We start from the raw sequence: 14077 nt of genomic DNA, 5'->3' as shown, positions 1-14077 counted from the left end.
CAAGCAATTGTTTCATACTCTAACTTTTTCAATCTTCACGCAATACATGAGCGTGAGCCATGGATATAGCACTATAGGTGGAATAGAATGGTGGTTGTAGAGAAGACAAAAAGGAGAAGATAGTCTCACATCAACTAGGCGTATCAATGGGCTATGGAGATGCCCATCAATAGATATCAATGTGAGTGAGTAGGGATTACCATGCAACGGATGCACTTAGAGCTATAAATGTATGAAAGCTCAACAAAATAAACTAGTGGGTGTGCATCTCACGAAGACCTAGGGCAATTTGAGGAAGCCCATCATTGGAATATACAAGCCAAGTTTTATAACGTAAAATTCCCACTAGTATATGAAAGTGACAATATATGAGACTCTCTATATGAAGAACATGGTGCTACTTTGAAGCGCAGTATATGTGACTTGCTATATCATGGTGCTACTTTGAAGCACAAGTGTGAAAAAAAAGGATAGTAGCATTGCCCCTTTTTTATTTATATATTTTTTTGGGCCTTCTTTTTTTCTTTAGCCTTTCTCTTTTTTGGGGGACAATGCTCTATTGAATGATGATCATCACACTTCTATTTATTTACAACTCAATGATTACAACTCGATACTAAAACAAAGTATGACTCTATATGAATGCCTCCGGCGGTGTACCGGGATATGCAATGAATCAAGAGTGACAAGTATGAAAGAATTATGAACGGTGGCTTTGCCACAAATACTATGTCAACTACATGATCATGCTAAGCAATATGACAATGATGGATGTGTCATGATGAACTAGATGGTGGAAAGTTGCATGGCAATATATCTCAGAATGGCTATGGAAATGCCATAATAGGTAGGTATGGTGGCTGTTTTGAGGAAGGTATATGGTAGGTGTATGATACCAGTGAAAGTTGTGCGGTATTAGAGAGGCTAGCAAGGGTGGAAGGGTAAGGGTGCGTATAATCCATGGACTCAACATTAGTCATAAAGAACTCATATACTTATTGCAAAAATTTAGAAGTTATCAAAGCAAAGTATTACGCGCATGCTCCTAGGGGGATAGATTGGTAGGAAAAGACCATCGCTCATCCCCGACCGCCACTCATAAGGAAGACAATCAATAAATAAATCATGCTCCGACTTCATCACATAACGGTTCACCATACGTGCATGCTATGGGAATCACAAACTTCAACACAAGTATTCTTTAAATTCACAACTACTCAACTAGCATGACTTTAATATTATCACCTCCATATCTCAAAACAATTATCATGCTTCAATATTTTCTTAGTATTCAACACACTCAAAAGAAAGTTTCACAAATCTTGAATACCAAGCATATTATTATTAGGAAAATTACCATGCTATTAATAGACTCTCAAATTAATTTAAGTGAAGCATGAGAGATCAATAGTTTCTTTAAAACGAATCCACTTCCGTGCTCTAAAAGATCTAAGTGAAGCCCATAGAGCAAAATTATCTAGCTCAAAAGATATAAGTGAAGCACATAGAGCAAAACTATCTAGCTCAAAGGATATAAGTGAAGCACATAGAGCAAATATAATCTAGCTCAAAAGATATAAGTGAAGCACATAGAGTATTCTATCAAATTTTAATTCATGTATGGCTCTCTCAAAAGGTGTGTACAGCAAGGATGATTGTGGCATACTAACAAACAAAGACACAAATAATACAAGACGCTCCAAGCAAAACACATATCATGTTGGTGAATAAAAATATAGCTCCAAGTAAATTACCGATGGAAGTGGACAAAAAAGAGGGGATGCCTTCCGGGGCATCCCCAAGCTTTGACTTTTTGGTGTCCTTGGATTATCTTGGGGGTGCCATGGGCATCCCCAAGCTTAGGCTCTTGCCACTCCTTGTTCCATGATCCATCAAAAAAATTCACCCAAAACTTGAAAACTTCACAACACAAAACTCAAGATAGAAAACTCGTGAGCTCTGTTAGCGAAAGAAAACAAAAGACCACTTCAAGGTACTGTAATGAACTCATTCTTTATTTGTATTGGTGTTAAATCTACTGTATTCCAACTTCTCTATGGATTATAAACTATTTTACTAGCCATAGATTCATTGAAATAAGCAAATAACACACGAAAAACAGAATCTTTCAAAAAATAGAACAGTCTGTAGTAATCTGTAGCTAGCGCAAGATCTGGAACCCCAAAAATTCTAAAATAAATTGCTGGACGTGAGGAATTTATATATTAATCATCTGCAAAAAGAATTAACTAAATAGCACTCTTCAAATAAAAATTACTGCAGTTCTCGTGAGCGCTAAAGTTTCTGTTTTTTTACAGCAAGTTCAACAAGACTTTCCCCAAGTCTTCCCAACGGTTCTACTTGGCACAAACACTATTTAAACACAAAAAACACAACCAAAACAGAGGCTAAATAATTTATTTATTAAATAACAGCAAGTAAAAATATTGGATTGTCTCCCAATAAGCGCTTTTCTTTAAAGCCTTCTTAGCTAGGCATTGATAATTTTAATGATGCTCACATGAAAGACAAGAATTGAAGCACAAAGAGGGCATCATAAAACATGTGACAAACACATCTAAGTCTAACATACTTCCTATGCATAGGCATCTTATAGGCAAACAAGTTGTCAAGGCAAGCAAAAACTAGCATATGCAAGGAAGCGGAAAGAAACAATAGCAATCTCAACATAACGAGAGGTAATTTAGTAACATGAAGATTTCTACAACCATATTTTCCTCTCTCATAGTAATTACATGTAGGATCATGAGCAAATTCAACAAAATAACTATCACATAAAATATTTTCAACATGATCCACATGCATGCAAAGTTGACACCCTTCCAAAATAGTGGGATTAACATTAACTAAAGTCATGACTTCTCCAAACCCACTTTTATCAAGATTTTCATAAGATTGAACATTCTCCAAATATGTGGGATCTAAAGTTGACACTCTTCTAAACCCACTTTCAATAATATTGCAAACACTATTATCAATCTCATATTCATCATGGGGTTTAAATAAATTTTCAAGATCATAAGAAGAATCACCCCAATCATAATCATTGCAACAAGTAGTAGACATAGCAAAATTAGCATCCCCAAGCTTAGGGTTTTGCATCTTATTAGCACAATTGACATCAAGAGAATTTATAATAAAATCATTGCAATCATGCTTTTTATTCAAAGATATATCATGAGTCACTTCATAAAGCACTTCATCACAATTTTCAGATTTACGGATTTCAGGCAAAAGCTTATAAAGATAATCTGGTGCATCCAAATCACTAGGAATTGGTTCATCATAATTAGATCCCTTAAAAAGATTGGCAAGCGGATGAAGATCCATAGATCTTAAGTTCTCTGTTTAGTAATAAATAAACAACTATTTCAACCATACGACCGAACAAGAAACGGACAAAAGAGGCAAATAGAGAGGGAGGATAGGGAGAGAGAGGGCAAATAAAACGACAAGGGTGAATTGGGGGGAGAGGAAAACGAGAGGCAAATGGCAAATAATGTAATGCGAGAGATAGGAATTGTGATGGGTACTTGGTATGTTGACTTTTTGCATAGACTCCCCGGCAACGGCGCCAAAAATCCTTCTTGCTACGTCTTGAGCTTGCGTTGGTTTTCCCCGAAGAGGAAGGGATGATGCAGCAGAGCAGCGTAAGTATTTCCCTCAGTTTTTGAGAACCAAGGTATCAATCCAGTAGGAGCCCACGCTCAAGTCCCTCGTACCTGCACAAAGCGATAGCTACTCGCAACCAACGCGATTAGGGGTTTTCAAGCCCCAAGCGTGCCCAAGTGGGTTGCGCCCCCCTCGGGGCACCCCTCTGGTACTTCTTCGGCCCATCTTGTGTCTTCTGGTCCAAAAAAATATTCAAAAAGTTTCGCTGCATTTGGATTCCGTTTGGTATTGATTTTCTGCGAAGTAAAAAACAAGCAAAAAATAACAACTGGCACTGGGCACTATGTCAATAGGTTAGTCCCAAAAATAATATAAAGTTGCTATAAAATGATTGTAAAACATGAAAAATTATAGATACGTTGGATACGTATCAGTTATTGACCGGAGAAGCGTCTCGGTCATGTCTACATCATTCTCGAACCCATAGGGTCCGCACGCTTAACGTTTGTTGACGATATAGTATTATATGAGTTATGTGAATTGGTGACCGAATGTTGTTCGGAGTCCCGGATGAGAACACGGACATGACGAGGAGCTTCGGAACGGTTCGAAGGTAAAGATTGATATATAGGACGATACTATTTGGTCTCCGAAAAGGTTTCGGAATGCACCGAAGTTTTACTGGAGTGCCGGAAGGGGTTTCGGGAGGCCACCGTTACTTGGTGGATCTCATGGGCCAAAGGAGAGAGGCACACCAGCCCACTAAGGGCTGGGCGTGCTCCACCTCACCTGCCCACGTGCTAGGAAGGAAAGGAGGGCGCCAAGGCAGGGCAGCCGCCGCCCCCTTCCCTGCCACCTCCTCCACCCCTAATAAGGAAATGGGGCAGGAGACCAGGGATGGCCACCGCCCCCCTTGAGGGCGCCCTAGGGCTGCCTCCCCCACCTATATATGTGTGAGGAGGGAGAGGGGCAACACACACCATGATCCCCAAGCCGCGTGCGGCGCCCCCTCTCCCTCTAGTTCTAGTTCCTCCTTCGTCCACGTCCGTTGTGCTTGGCGAAGCCCTGCGGATAGTTTCACCACCACGGTCGTCGTGCTGCTGAAACTCATCTACTACTTCGCATATCTTGCTGGATCGAGAAGGCGAGGACGTCATCGAGCTGAACGTGTGCTGAAATGCCGTATGTTAGGTACTTGATCGGGACGGATCGTGAAGGTGTACGACTACATCAACCGCGTTGATAAACGCTTCCTTTTAGCGATCTACAAGGGTATGTAGATGTTCTCCCCTTCTCGTAGCTATCCATCTCCCATGGATAGATTTTGCGTGTGCATACAATTTTTTTGTTTTCCATGCAACGTTCCCCAACACTTCATTGTGTTTGATTTCTCCAATTCCTCCTTTATGTTCATATGCAAAGTCTTTACTTTTCACTACTCAACTCTTAGATTTGCATGTGTAGGATGTTGCTTGACTTGGTAAAATTGCTAAAACTTGCCTATAACTAAAATTAGGAAAATGATAAGTTTTTATTTGGTCAAGTAGTCTAATCACCCTGCTCTAGACATACTTTCGATCCTACAGGCTTGGGGTAGAGTGTGGCGCGCCCGACATAAATGTAGAGATGAGACTTAGGCATCGATTAGTCAACTATATCAATTGAATTCAAATATGATGTATTATAACTAAGTTTCCCAGAGTGATACCCTGTCACCCGCCATGCCGAAGCACGCGAATAGACCCAACTTACACAAACAAGCATAGATTAGAAGGAACTATCAGGATATATAATTAACCATGTGTTAACTAAGGATAGTCTCTGCTTATCCAACTAACATGTGGTTACCATCTTGCAAACTAATATCTCCATTCCCTCTAAACGAACTATAGACCAGGTAACCATGGCTGACTTTGTCATTCTTGGTTTACATCTAGAAGGAAAGAAAGAAAAAAAGTGCATGGAGAAGAAGCTCAACTGTCAGGCGCTATAATGTTAAGTTTTGGCGCTAAACTGTGCTCGTCTGGATGCACTGTAGCAGTTCCGGGAAAAAGAGGTCAGGTGGACACACCCACTCGTCAGAACCCTGAAGGTCAATATTGACGCTTCTTTTTCATATGAAGATGATTATGGGTCCTGTCGTGCTATGATCCAGATACGTTGGGGACTTGGTGGTGGCAGAGAATCATTTCCTTGCCTCGACGATAAATACCCATACCGTCAAGGCGATGACACGTAAACATGGTCCGATCGTTCTATGGGAATCCAACGCTTAATTGTCTACTCGACTGTCTCGAACTGGTGGACTGCATGAAGAGCTGAATGGGGTTAGCATCCGTGTGATGACGAGCATCAATGATTGGTTTGAAGTGTCCAAGGATATTTGGGAAGGCATATTTTTAGCATTGCAGGTGTGAAGCTAACCGCGTGGCTCGCGAGCTTGCTATATTAGCTAAGAATTATCACCCGAAGTTTGGTTGAATAATCTTCCTTTCTCTATTCTCTCGCTAGTTGTAGATGTATCCCTACTTGAAATGAAATAAAGTAGCGATGATGATTTTCCTAAAAAGAATGTCCATTCTCTTTCTAGGTGGTCATATCCCTTTCGGGTGTATATATATATCGTTACTCATCAATATTACTAACACATACCTCCTCTGTCCCGATTTACTCGTCGTGCACGTAGTACACTAGATATTTTGCAAAAAAACCTCATACTTTCAAACATCCAACAAAACGGCCCGTCTCCTTCCTTCGGCCTCCCATTGTCGCCCATGTTTCGCCTGGGCCAAGCACCGTCGGATTCCGCCGCCGTGCTGACGACTCCGCCGCTCGCAGCCCACCCGGTCTCGATTCCGTCACCGCCCACCTGGTCTCGATTACGTTACCGCCCACCTGCGACACAGCTCCACGAAGGCGGGCTGGTCTCGATTACACAATAGCAAAATGCCATCACGGCATCTAAATCGGGACAAAGGGAGTAGTTGAATTTTGTTTAACACAGTTGATTCATTTGTTTGTTTTTTCTCGAAAGGAGTTGATTCATTTGTTACTTGTGAATTGTGTGTGCAATTTACTCTTCACAACATAGTGGTTGCCCGGAGCGAGACCCTGAAAACACGCGGATAAACCCCAACCCACCCACCAAACAAACGTCGTACCACTGAACCGAAGCCCACAAAGGAGCGTGAAGGAGCATCAATCCAGCAGAGGAGGGGGAGCGAGTGAGGCGCAATAAACGTGAGAAGTCGAATCCAGCGAACAGATCAAAGCGAGCGATAGCCCCGAAGAATTCCCCATCGGGAGAGGCCGGGTCCCAATCTTCCGCGGCAATGTTCAAGGCGCAGCTGAATCAGCTGTGCCAGCAGCGGCGGTGGCCGCCGCCGGACTACGCCCACCAGAGCGAGGGGCCGGCCCACTCGCTGAGGTTCCGCGCCACCGTCGCCGTCAACGGCGAAGTGTACCACTCGCCGGACGAGGGCGGCGGGTTCGGCACGGCCAAGGAGGCCCAGAACCTCGCCGCCAAGGCCGCCTTCGAGCGCCTCTCCGCCCTCCCGCCCCCTCCCCCGCCGCAGTCCGGTGAGTGTCAGATCCTCCAGTTCCCCACTAGCGGGTACATCCGGGTCCTTACTTGCGCTTGCGCGAACACTTCGTGGTCGGATTTTGGTTCCCAACTTTCGGTTTCAGGTTTTGTTCCCGAGTAGCTCCTTACTTGCACGATTCGTGGACGGCTGTTGGTTCAGGATTCATGAGTGCAGTTAGCGTCTTTCTGGTTACATCTAGTTCATGTCCACATTAGGTGCATTTTCTTTTCATTTTTTCTGGGCCTGAACAAACTGGGGTATCATCAACTGTATAAAGGCTTAAGCCATTTTGATAGCGATTGAGATTCTAGTAGAAATGGATAGTTTACTGGTTATTGAGATTCTAGTAGAAATGCATAGTTTATTGTCTATTGAACCAGTACGAGTCAACTTACACTGGTATTATTACCTCGCAAAAATAAAAACTTTACTGGTATTATCATCACAGACAAATGGAAATGATGCTCAGTTTCACCGGCAGGAGTACAATGCATTCATATCGGTAGATAGACTCGCCATCACTAGCACACATATCACTTGATTTGGTATTGATGGGGAGTTACTGCATTCATTTTCTGAAGGACATCCTGTTGATTTGGTAGCTATCTGATTCTGAAATGGTAGAAGTTTGGTGACGCTATAACAAACATAGTGAATCTGCTCGGTGGAGCGTGTACACAGTAAGCTACAGAGAAGCTGTGTTGAACTCACTCGTTCCATGTTGGATTTTAATGTGGGCATATAACTGGCTACATTTGAACAAGTTCTCTGTGTAGTAAGATCCTTATCGTAACTGACAGAAACGTCGATGATATACATGCTCACCTATCAGTAGTATTTTTTTTTTAGATTTTGTAAAACCATTCAACCGCATATAAGTGCCAACAAATATTATCAGTGCTCACCTAAACCCCATATTGTGCTGTAGTTTATCCCTCTCGGAACTAGATACGAAGTTATTTCCTTATGACGAGTAAAAAGTTGCACATCTGTTGATACTTTATTTTCTGCATACATTGAACAGTAGAGGCACCTAAACCCCATATTGCGCTGTAGTTTATCCCTCTTGGAACCCCATATTCCTTCACTACCTATGTAACTATATAAATGTCTCTCATCCCTCAAATTGATTTTATTTTTACACCTCTCATGCTGCTGTGAAGTTCTTTATTCTTGCCACTAAAAAGGTTCTTGATATTCTTTCACACTTGTTTCTGTATATTTGCAGTACTAACTATTCTGTATATTACAGAAACCCAACTTCCCTACAAGTCTCAGTTGCAAGTTTATGCTCAGAAGAGACATAAAGATTTGCCTTCATATGACACCATTCGAAGTGGTCCACCTCATGCACCTCTGTTCAGGTCTACAGTAACCATAGATGGGCGCAAATTTGAAAGTCCTCAAGACTATCACACAACAAAGGAGGCAGAATTTGCTGCTGCAAGAGTGGCTTTAATGTCATTGTGCCAAGAAGCAAACCCATCAGAGCAAATGCCGGTTAGTTGCACCTATTTTTATTCCTATGGATGGCTTTAATTTGCACCGGATTACCTATGCATCAGCACTAACATCCTTCAGCATTTATCTGTATTATTAGTAAATGTGTTCTCCCATTTTACAATATTCAAGAACTGAGTAAAAACTGAATTGAAACCATTGACTTCATTTACACTGTGCGGAAACATCGTCAATTTTTGTCTAATAAAATACTCTACCTTTTGTAGGCTGGATCAGCTTCATGTATTTCTTTGCCTGGAATCCAGATTAATCATAAGCTTCAATTGCAAATGTATGCTCAGAAGAGAGGAAAACAACTGCCTTGGTATGACCGTATCCAGGAAGGTCCATCTCATGCACCTCTGTTCAAGTCAATAGTGACCATAGATGGGCAAACATTTGAAAGCCCACAGTATTGTCATACAATTAAGGAGGCGGAATATGCTGCTGCAAATCTTGCTCTGGTGTCCTTAGCCCAAGAAGTAAGCTCAGAGGAGCAATTGCCGGTTGGTCCAGTATTTAATTATGGAAAATTTTCTTACCATCGCCTCACCTATTTATGATAACTAATCTAATCGCCATCATTTATCTGTATAACTGATAAACATATGATCCATTTTCCCGAATTGAATAGATTATTACTCCCTCCGTTCCATATTAGTTGTCTCTGAAATGGATGTATCTGGATGTATTTCAGTGCTAGATTCATCCGTTTGAGCGACAACTAATATGGAACGGAGGGAGTAGATAACACCTAGGAGCAATGCAAAACGAATTGTTACTGGTACATATTGGAACAGTGAAGTACTCCCTCCGTTCCGAATTACTTGTTGCAGGTATGGATGTATCTAGATGTATTTTAGTTCTAGATACATCCATTTCTGGACGAGTGATTTGGAACGGAGGGAGTAGATTGGATGACTTGGCTTTTGTAGTGAAATTTTAACAAAAGCAACCTTTTAAGGGGAACATAGGACAATGGCTTTTACATGGAATAGTTATGGAAGGGCATGCTATAGTTTCTTATATCTTAAATAGCTTGCACAGACAGAAATATTTCGTAAGGTATTTGCTGTATTACTCCCTCCATCCCAAAATTCTTGTCTTAGATTTGTCTAAATACGGATGTATCAAGTCACGTTTTAGTATTAGATACATCCGTATCTAGACAAATATAAGACAAGAATTTTGGGATGGAGGGAGTAGTAAATACTAATTTGATGGACCGCTCTACCTTTTGTAGGTTCGAGGAATGCAATATACAAATCCCCGGCATGAATTAGCTGAGAAAGAAGGCTCTTCCTTGCCTGTCTGTAATACTTCATCAGATAATTTAAAAAATTCCTCCATCTCCAAATCAACCGTGCACACTCAAGGCGAAAGTTTTCAGGAGGGACCTGGTAACACTAAGAAGCAAAAACAGATGACGGTTGCTGCTTTTCAACCTTCCAAAGACAGTAAGTAATTTAAACTCCTGAAATGAAGCTTCATACTGCGACGAACTTGACGAGTAGTTTTTGGTGGTGTGTCAGATTAGAGAAATTTTAAGATGCCCCCAAATGATTAGGGACTGCCACTATTGGCTAAGATGATGTATTTGTTACCTTATAGAGGGTAAGAGGTCACTTTGACCTTATCAAGGGTGATGTTGTCTCTGCAATAGTTTACTCCACGTTAATATGTACTCCCTCCGTAAACTAATATAAGAGCGTTTAGATCACTACTTTAGTAATCTAAACGCTCTTATATTTCTTTACAGAGGGAGTAGGATTTAAATGGAAATTATTATGTAGGATGGACATGTTGATACGCATTATTATGGCATAATCAAATCATTAATGGCATTAATGTTTGACATGCAGACCATATACCTAATAGAATGCATTATCAATTTCGTCCAAAACTAATGGATTGAGAGAGAAAATATTTAAATTTAACAAATGTCTTAAACTAGAAGGGGAGCCTTGGCGCAGTGGTAAAGCTGCTGCCTTGTGACCATGAGGTCATGGGTTCAAGTCCTGGAAACAGCCTCTTACAGAAATGTAGGGAAAGGCTGCGTACTATAGACCCAAAGTGGTCGGACCCTTCCCTGGACCCTGCGCAAGCGGGAGCTACATGCACCAGGTTGCCCTTTTTTTTTTTAAATGTCTTAAACTAACATGTCTGAACGGTAATGAATTACTATGGTTTATCCATGCCTTGAAATTTTATATCTTTGTTATATTTCTAATCAAGTGATGTATGTATTCAAAATTCATCATTTCATCAAGCTATTTACAAATTTGTGTCATTGAAATAGCCTGTCAAAATTATGACTTCCATTTTATTGCTTGATGAGTCTTTGCATACCATCCTGGGTACAATTTATTTAAGGAACACATCTCTAATCTCTTGCAAAGAGTTTGTCAAAATCATACGCCACACCGGCTATCAAAATCATACATGACACGTACTACACAGCTGTCTCTCTATTCACGAGCATTAGGAGGCACATTTGTCTATCCATTACTTATGGCTATGCAATCAAGCATTTCATTGTGGATAGGATGCATCGATTCAGACCAATTAATTGGAACGTGATCAAGATCCCATTGTAATCAATTGCCAGATTGTAACCATTTTTACCAGAGAAAGCTGGTTACCATTTGTTATGGAAGGATCCATGCCAATTTTACATGCCTTACTAAATATGATACCGGTTGCCAGCATTATTTCTGTTAAGGTCAAAACTAACCTCCCTCAATCAACGGCTCAGATTTAAACCTTATCTTACCTCTGGTGAGGTAAGGTGGAGCATCTTAAAAGAGCTCATCAGATCATTAGCTCCTTAAAAAGGGAAATTCCTGAACCTAGTTGACAGTAGTACTTCCCAATAATCCTACCCCTAAAACAGAAATCCCCTAAATGACAGTATTACCACCAGCGTATGCCTAATGTACCATTTGTTGTATGCCCTTCACTATGAAAATGACAATAACGAGACTAATCTGATATCTCTAAGCATAGCCTCAATAGCTCCCCAACCATTTTTTTGCTATACTTCTACTTGTGTGCGATGCTTTAAAATTATGCTCTGCATGTTGCTTTGTGGATTATATTTAAAGGCTTTTATATTCATTTGCTCCCACCTTTTTTTTCTCTTGAATGCACAATCTCTCGTGGAATTTTTGTGCATGGCCACCAACATTTTTTCTTTCTTCTAGTAGGGTCACAGATGCAACAAGGAACCGAAACCCTCACTGAGCAAGAGGTCAAGACTGTAGAATCTGATTCTTCATTTCCCCAAGTATCAATGGGAACAAGTGACGGGCAGAATGACTCTAATGCTAGTGAGTTTTCTGCCTACCTTCCTATCTTTTTATAGGAAAAAGCTTCCTCTTTCTTTTTCTACATACTATTGACATGTGATGAAACCTCAGTAGACTTCTTCTGAACCAGCTTCTGGTCCATGTTCCTATTTATAATGTGATTTCCGCAAGAAACACATGACCCATATAACAGAATTTTATGTGACATGTAAACTGCGGGTGATGTGTTTACACACTAATAAAATGTGAATTTTATATTGTTATCCATCATGCATGTTTCAGAAGTTCTCTGTTCTACAATTTGCAGGAGCTTAATTTATGCTGCTTTAACTTGGAAGACTTTCAGAGTTTGGACAGTCCACTGATCATGCAATCGTAGATCTTGTTTTGGACATTGTAGCAATCCAAATGAACTATACCTTTTCTGTTGATTGTTATCTTGTATGTATGTATTTGATGTCAATGATTGTGTCATACTGCAATATGAGTTTGTATTTGCTTGTATTTGATATTAATGATTGTGTTTCTCTTGGTATCTATTTATCTTGATTGTTCCATCTATTGACTCATATGGTTTGGCCATTTTGCAGCTGAGCATGATTCTTGCTCTGTTGGCTCCCGTATTGATCTTCCTGTTGCTGACAAAACACAATCTCTTGATGAACCTATCCAATCTGGCAGTATGGAAAATGTTAAACCAGCTGCTCCAGAGCCAAGCATCAAGGCTGAAGTAATGGACTTGACACAAGAATGCAGGTCACCCCCGTTAGTTTCAGTGCCACCAACTGATATGCTCAACCTTGTGGCAACAAGTACAGTGCCTGTTGCTTTACAATCTCCTGTTGAAACTATCCAGCCTGTCAAGATGGAAAATGATAAACCAGCCATTCCAGAGCCAAGCACCGAGGCTGAAGTAATGGACGTTGCAGAACCAAGTGCTGAGGCTGAAGTAGACGTTCCAGAGCCAAGCATCAAGGCTGAAGGAATGCACGCTGCAGAACCAAGCGCTGAGGCTGAAATAGATGTTCCAGAGCCAAGCATCAAGGCTGAAGTAATGAACTCAACTCCAGAACACACATCTCTCCCCTTTGGCTCAATGCCACCAACCAATACTTCCAACCTTGCGGCGAAAGCAACTGCAGTGCCTGTTGATTCTGCCCGATGCAGTTACTCGATGTCAACTAACCGAATCCAGATCTACCCATGCCGTCCTGACCTGAAAATGAAATTACCAGAGGGGGCAACCGTGCTTCCCTTTAGTGACGACAAGTGGGTGGCTGTGAGCTTACCTTTTCCTTGAACCCTGAAGGTATTCTTAGCTTAGTATCCCTTGTTTTATCAGTGTCCTCTGCTCTCTGCTAAGTTGTTTTCTGTGTCCAAACTCAAAATGCAGGTGGTAGCACCGCGGCTTTAGGTCCATAAGAGACGGAGCCAGCCAATGCACCTGTCATGTTGTAGGTTGTAGTTTCACCACGAGTTTAGTTCCACGCCCCTCTCGTGTTTTGCTAGTAAAGTTGGCGAATCGTATCCTCACTGCAACTCTAATTATTCTCCTGGGACATCGTTATACTGATGTAAGTTATGCTATCTAGCCGATGGTACTGAGCTCGACCATCTCACTGAACCTGAATTTGTGTTGTTGCCAAGTTGTCACTTTTAATTTAGAAGACCACGAACTTTATTGGGACCATTCGGAGTTTTGATCTTGAGCTTGCTCTCTGGTTGGCTTTCTATTTTGTTTAGACGGGCCTCTGATTGCAGATATGCCAGTCGGCCTTTGCTCTCTCGAGGCATGTTGCACGATTTTTTCTTCTTTCTTCCATTGCTGTATTTGCATTCATAGCGCTGTGTGGTCTATTCTAGAGACACTTCATTGCGGAATACCCGAGAGAGACTCTGAGAGTTTTAACTGGCTACACTTCTAGCTAGTTAGTCTTGAGTTCCTTTGAGACACTCCGGAGTCTGGGTGTTCTGGTTAGGCTTAACTTTGCCGTTTGCATTTTGGTTTATGCTGCTTAGTTTGAGAAATGATCTTATATCATTGGGACGGAG

At 41.2% G+C, this 14077-nt stretch overlaps 1 protein-coding gene across 4 annotated transcripts; it reads left to right on the top strand.

Annotated features, from left to right (window-relative positions):
* The first annotated feature begins 6773 nt into the window (after positions 1–6773).
* LOC123062200 (double-stranded RNA-binding protein 1) lies at positions 6774–13715 on the top strand. 4 transcript variants are annotated; one of them, XM_044485596.1, is made up of 7 exons: positions 6774–7212; positions 8470–8717; positions 8945–9223; positions 9961–10174; positions 11924–12046; positions 12616–13334; positions 13419–13715. In XM_044485596.1, the coding sequence occupies exons 1-6, from the start codon at positions 6966–6968 to the stop codon at positions 13323–13325; spliced, it is 1821 nt and encodes a 606-aa protein (XP_044341531.1). In that variant the 5' UTR covers positions 6774–6965; the 3' UTR covers positions 13326–13334; positions 13419–13715. The 4 variants fall into 4 exon arrangements, with proteins under 4 accessions (XP_044341531.1, XP_044341530.1, XP_044341535.1 ...); XM_044485595.1 differs by having other exon boundaries at positions 11921–12046; XM_044485600.1 differs by having other exon boundaries at positions 6775–7212; positions 8945–9199.
* Positions 13716–14077: the final 362 nt, after the last annotated feature.

This window comes from Triticum aestivum, chromosome 3A, assembly GCF_018294505.1.
Source record: "Triticum aestivum cultivar Chinese Spring chromosome 3A, IWGSC CS RefSeq v2.1, whole genome shotgun sequence".
In the NCBI taxonomy this organism is placed as follows: domain Eukaryota; kingdom Viridiplantae; phylum Streptophyta; class Magnoliopsida; order Poales; family Poaceae; genus Triticum; species Triticum aestivum.
This window is presented reverse-complemented; position numbering and strand designations above follow the sequence as displayed.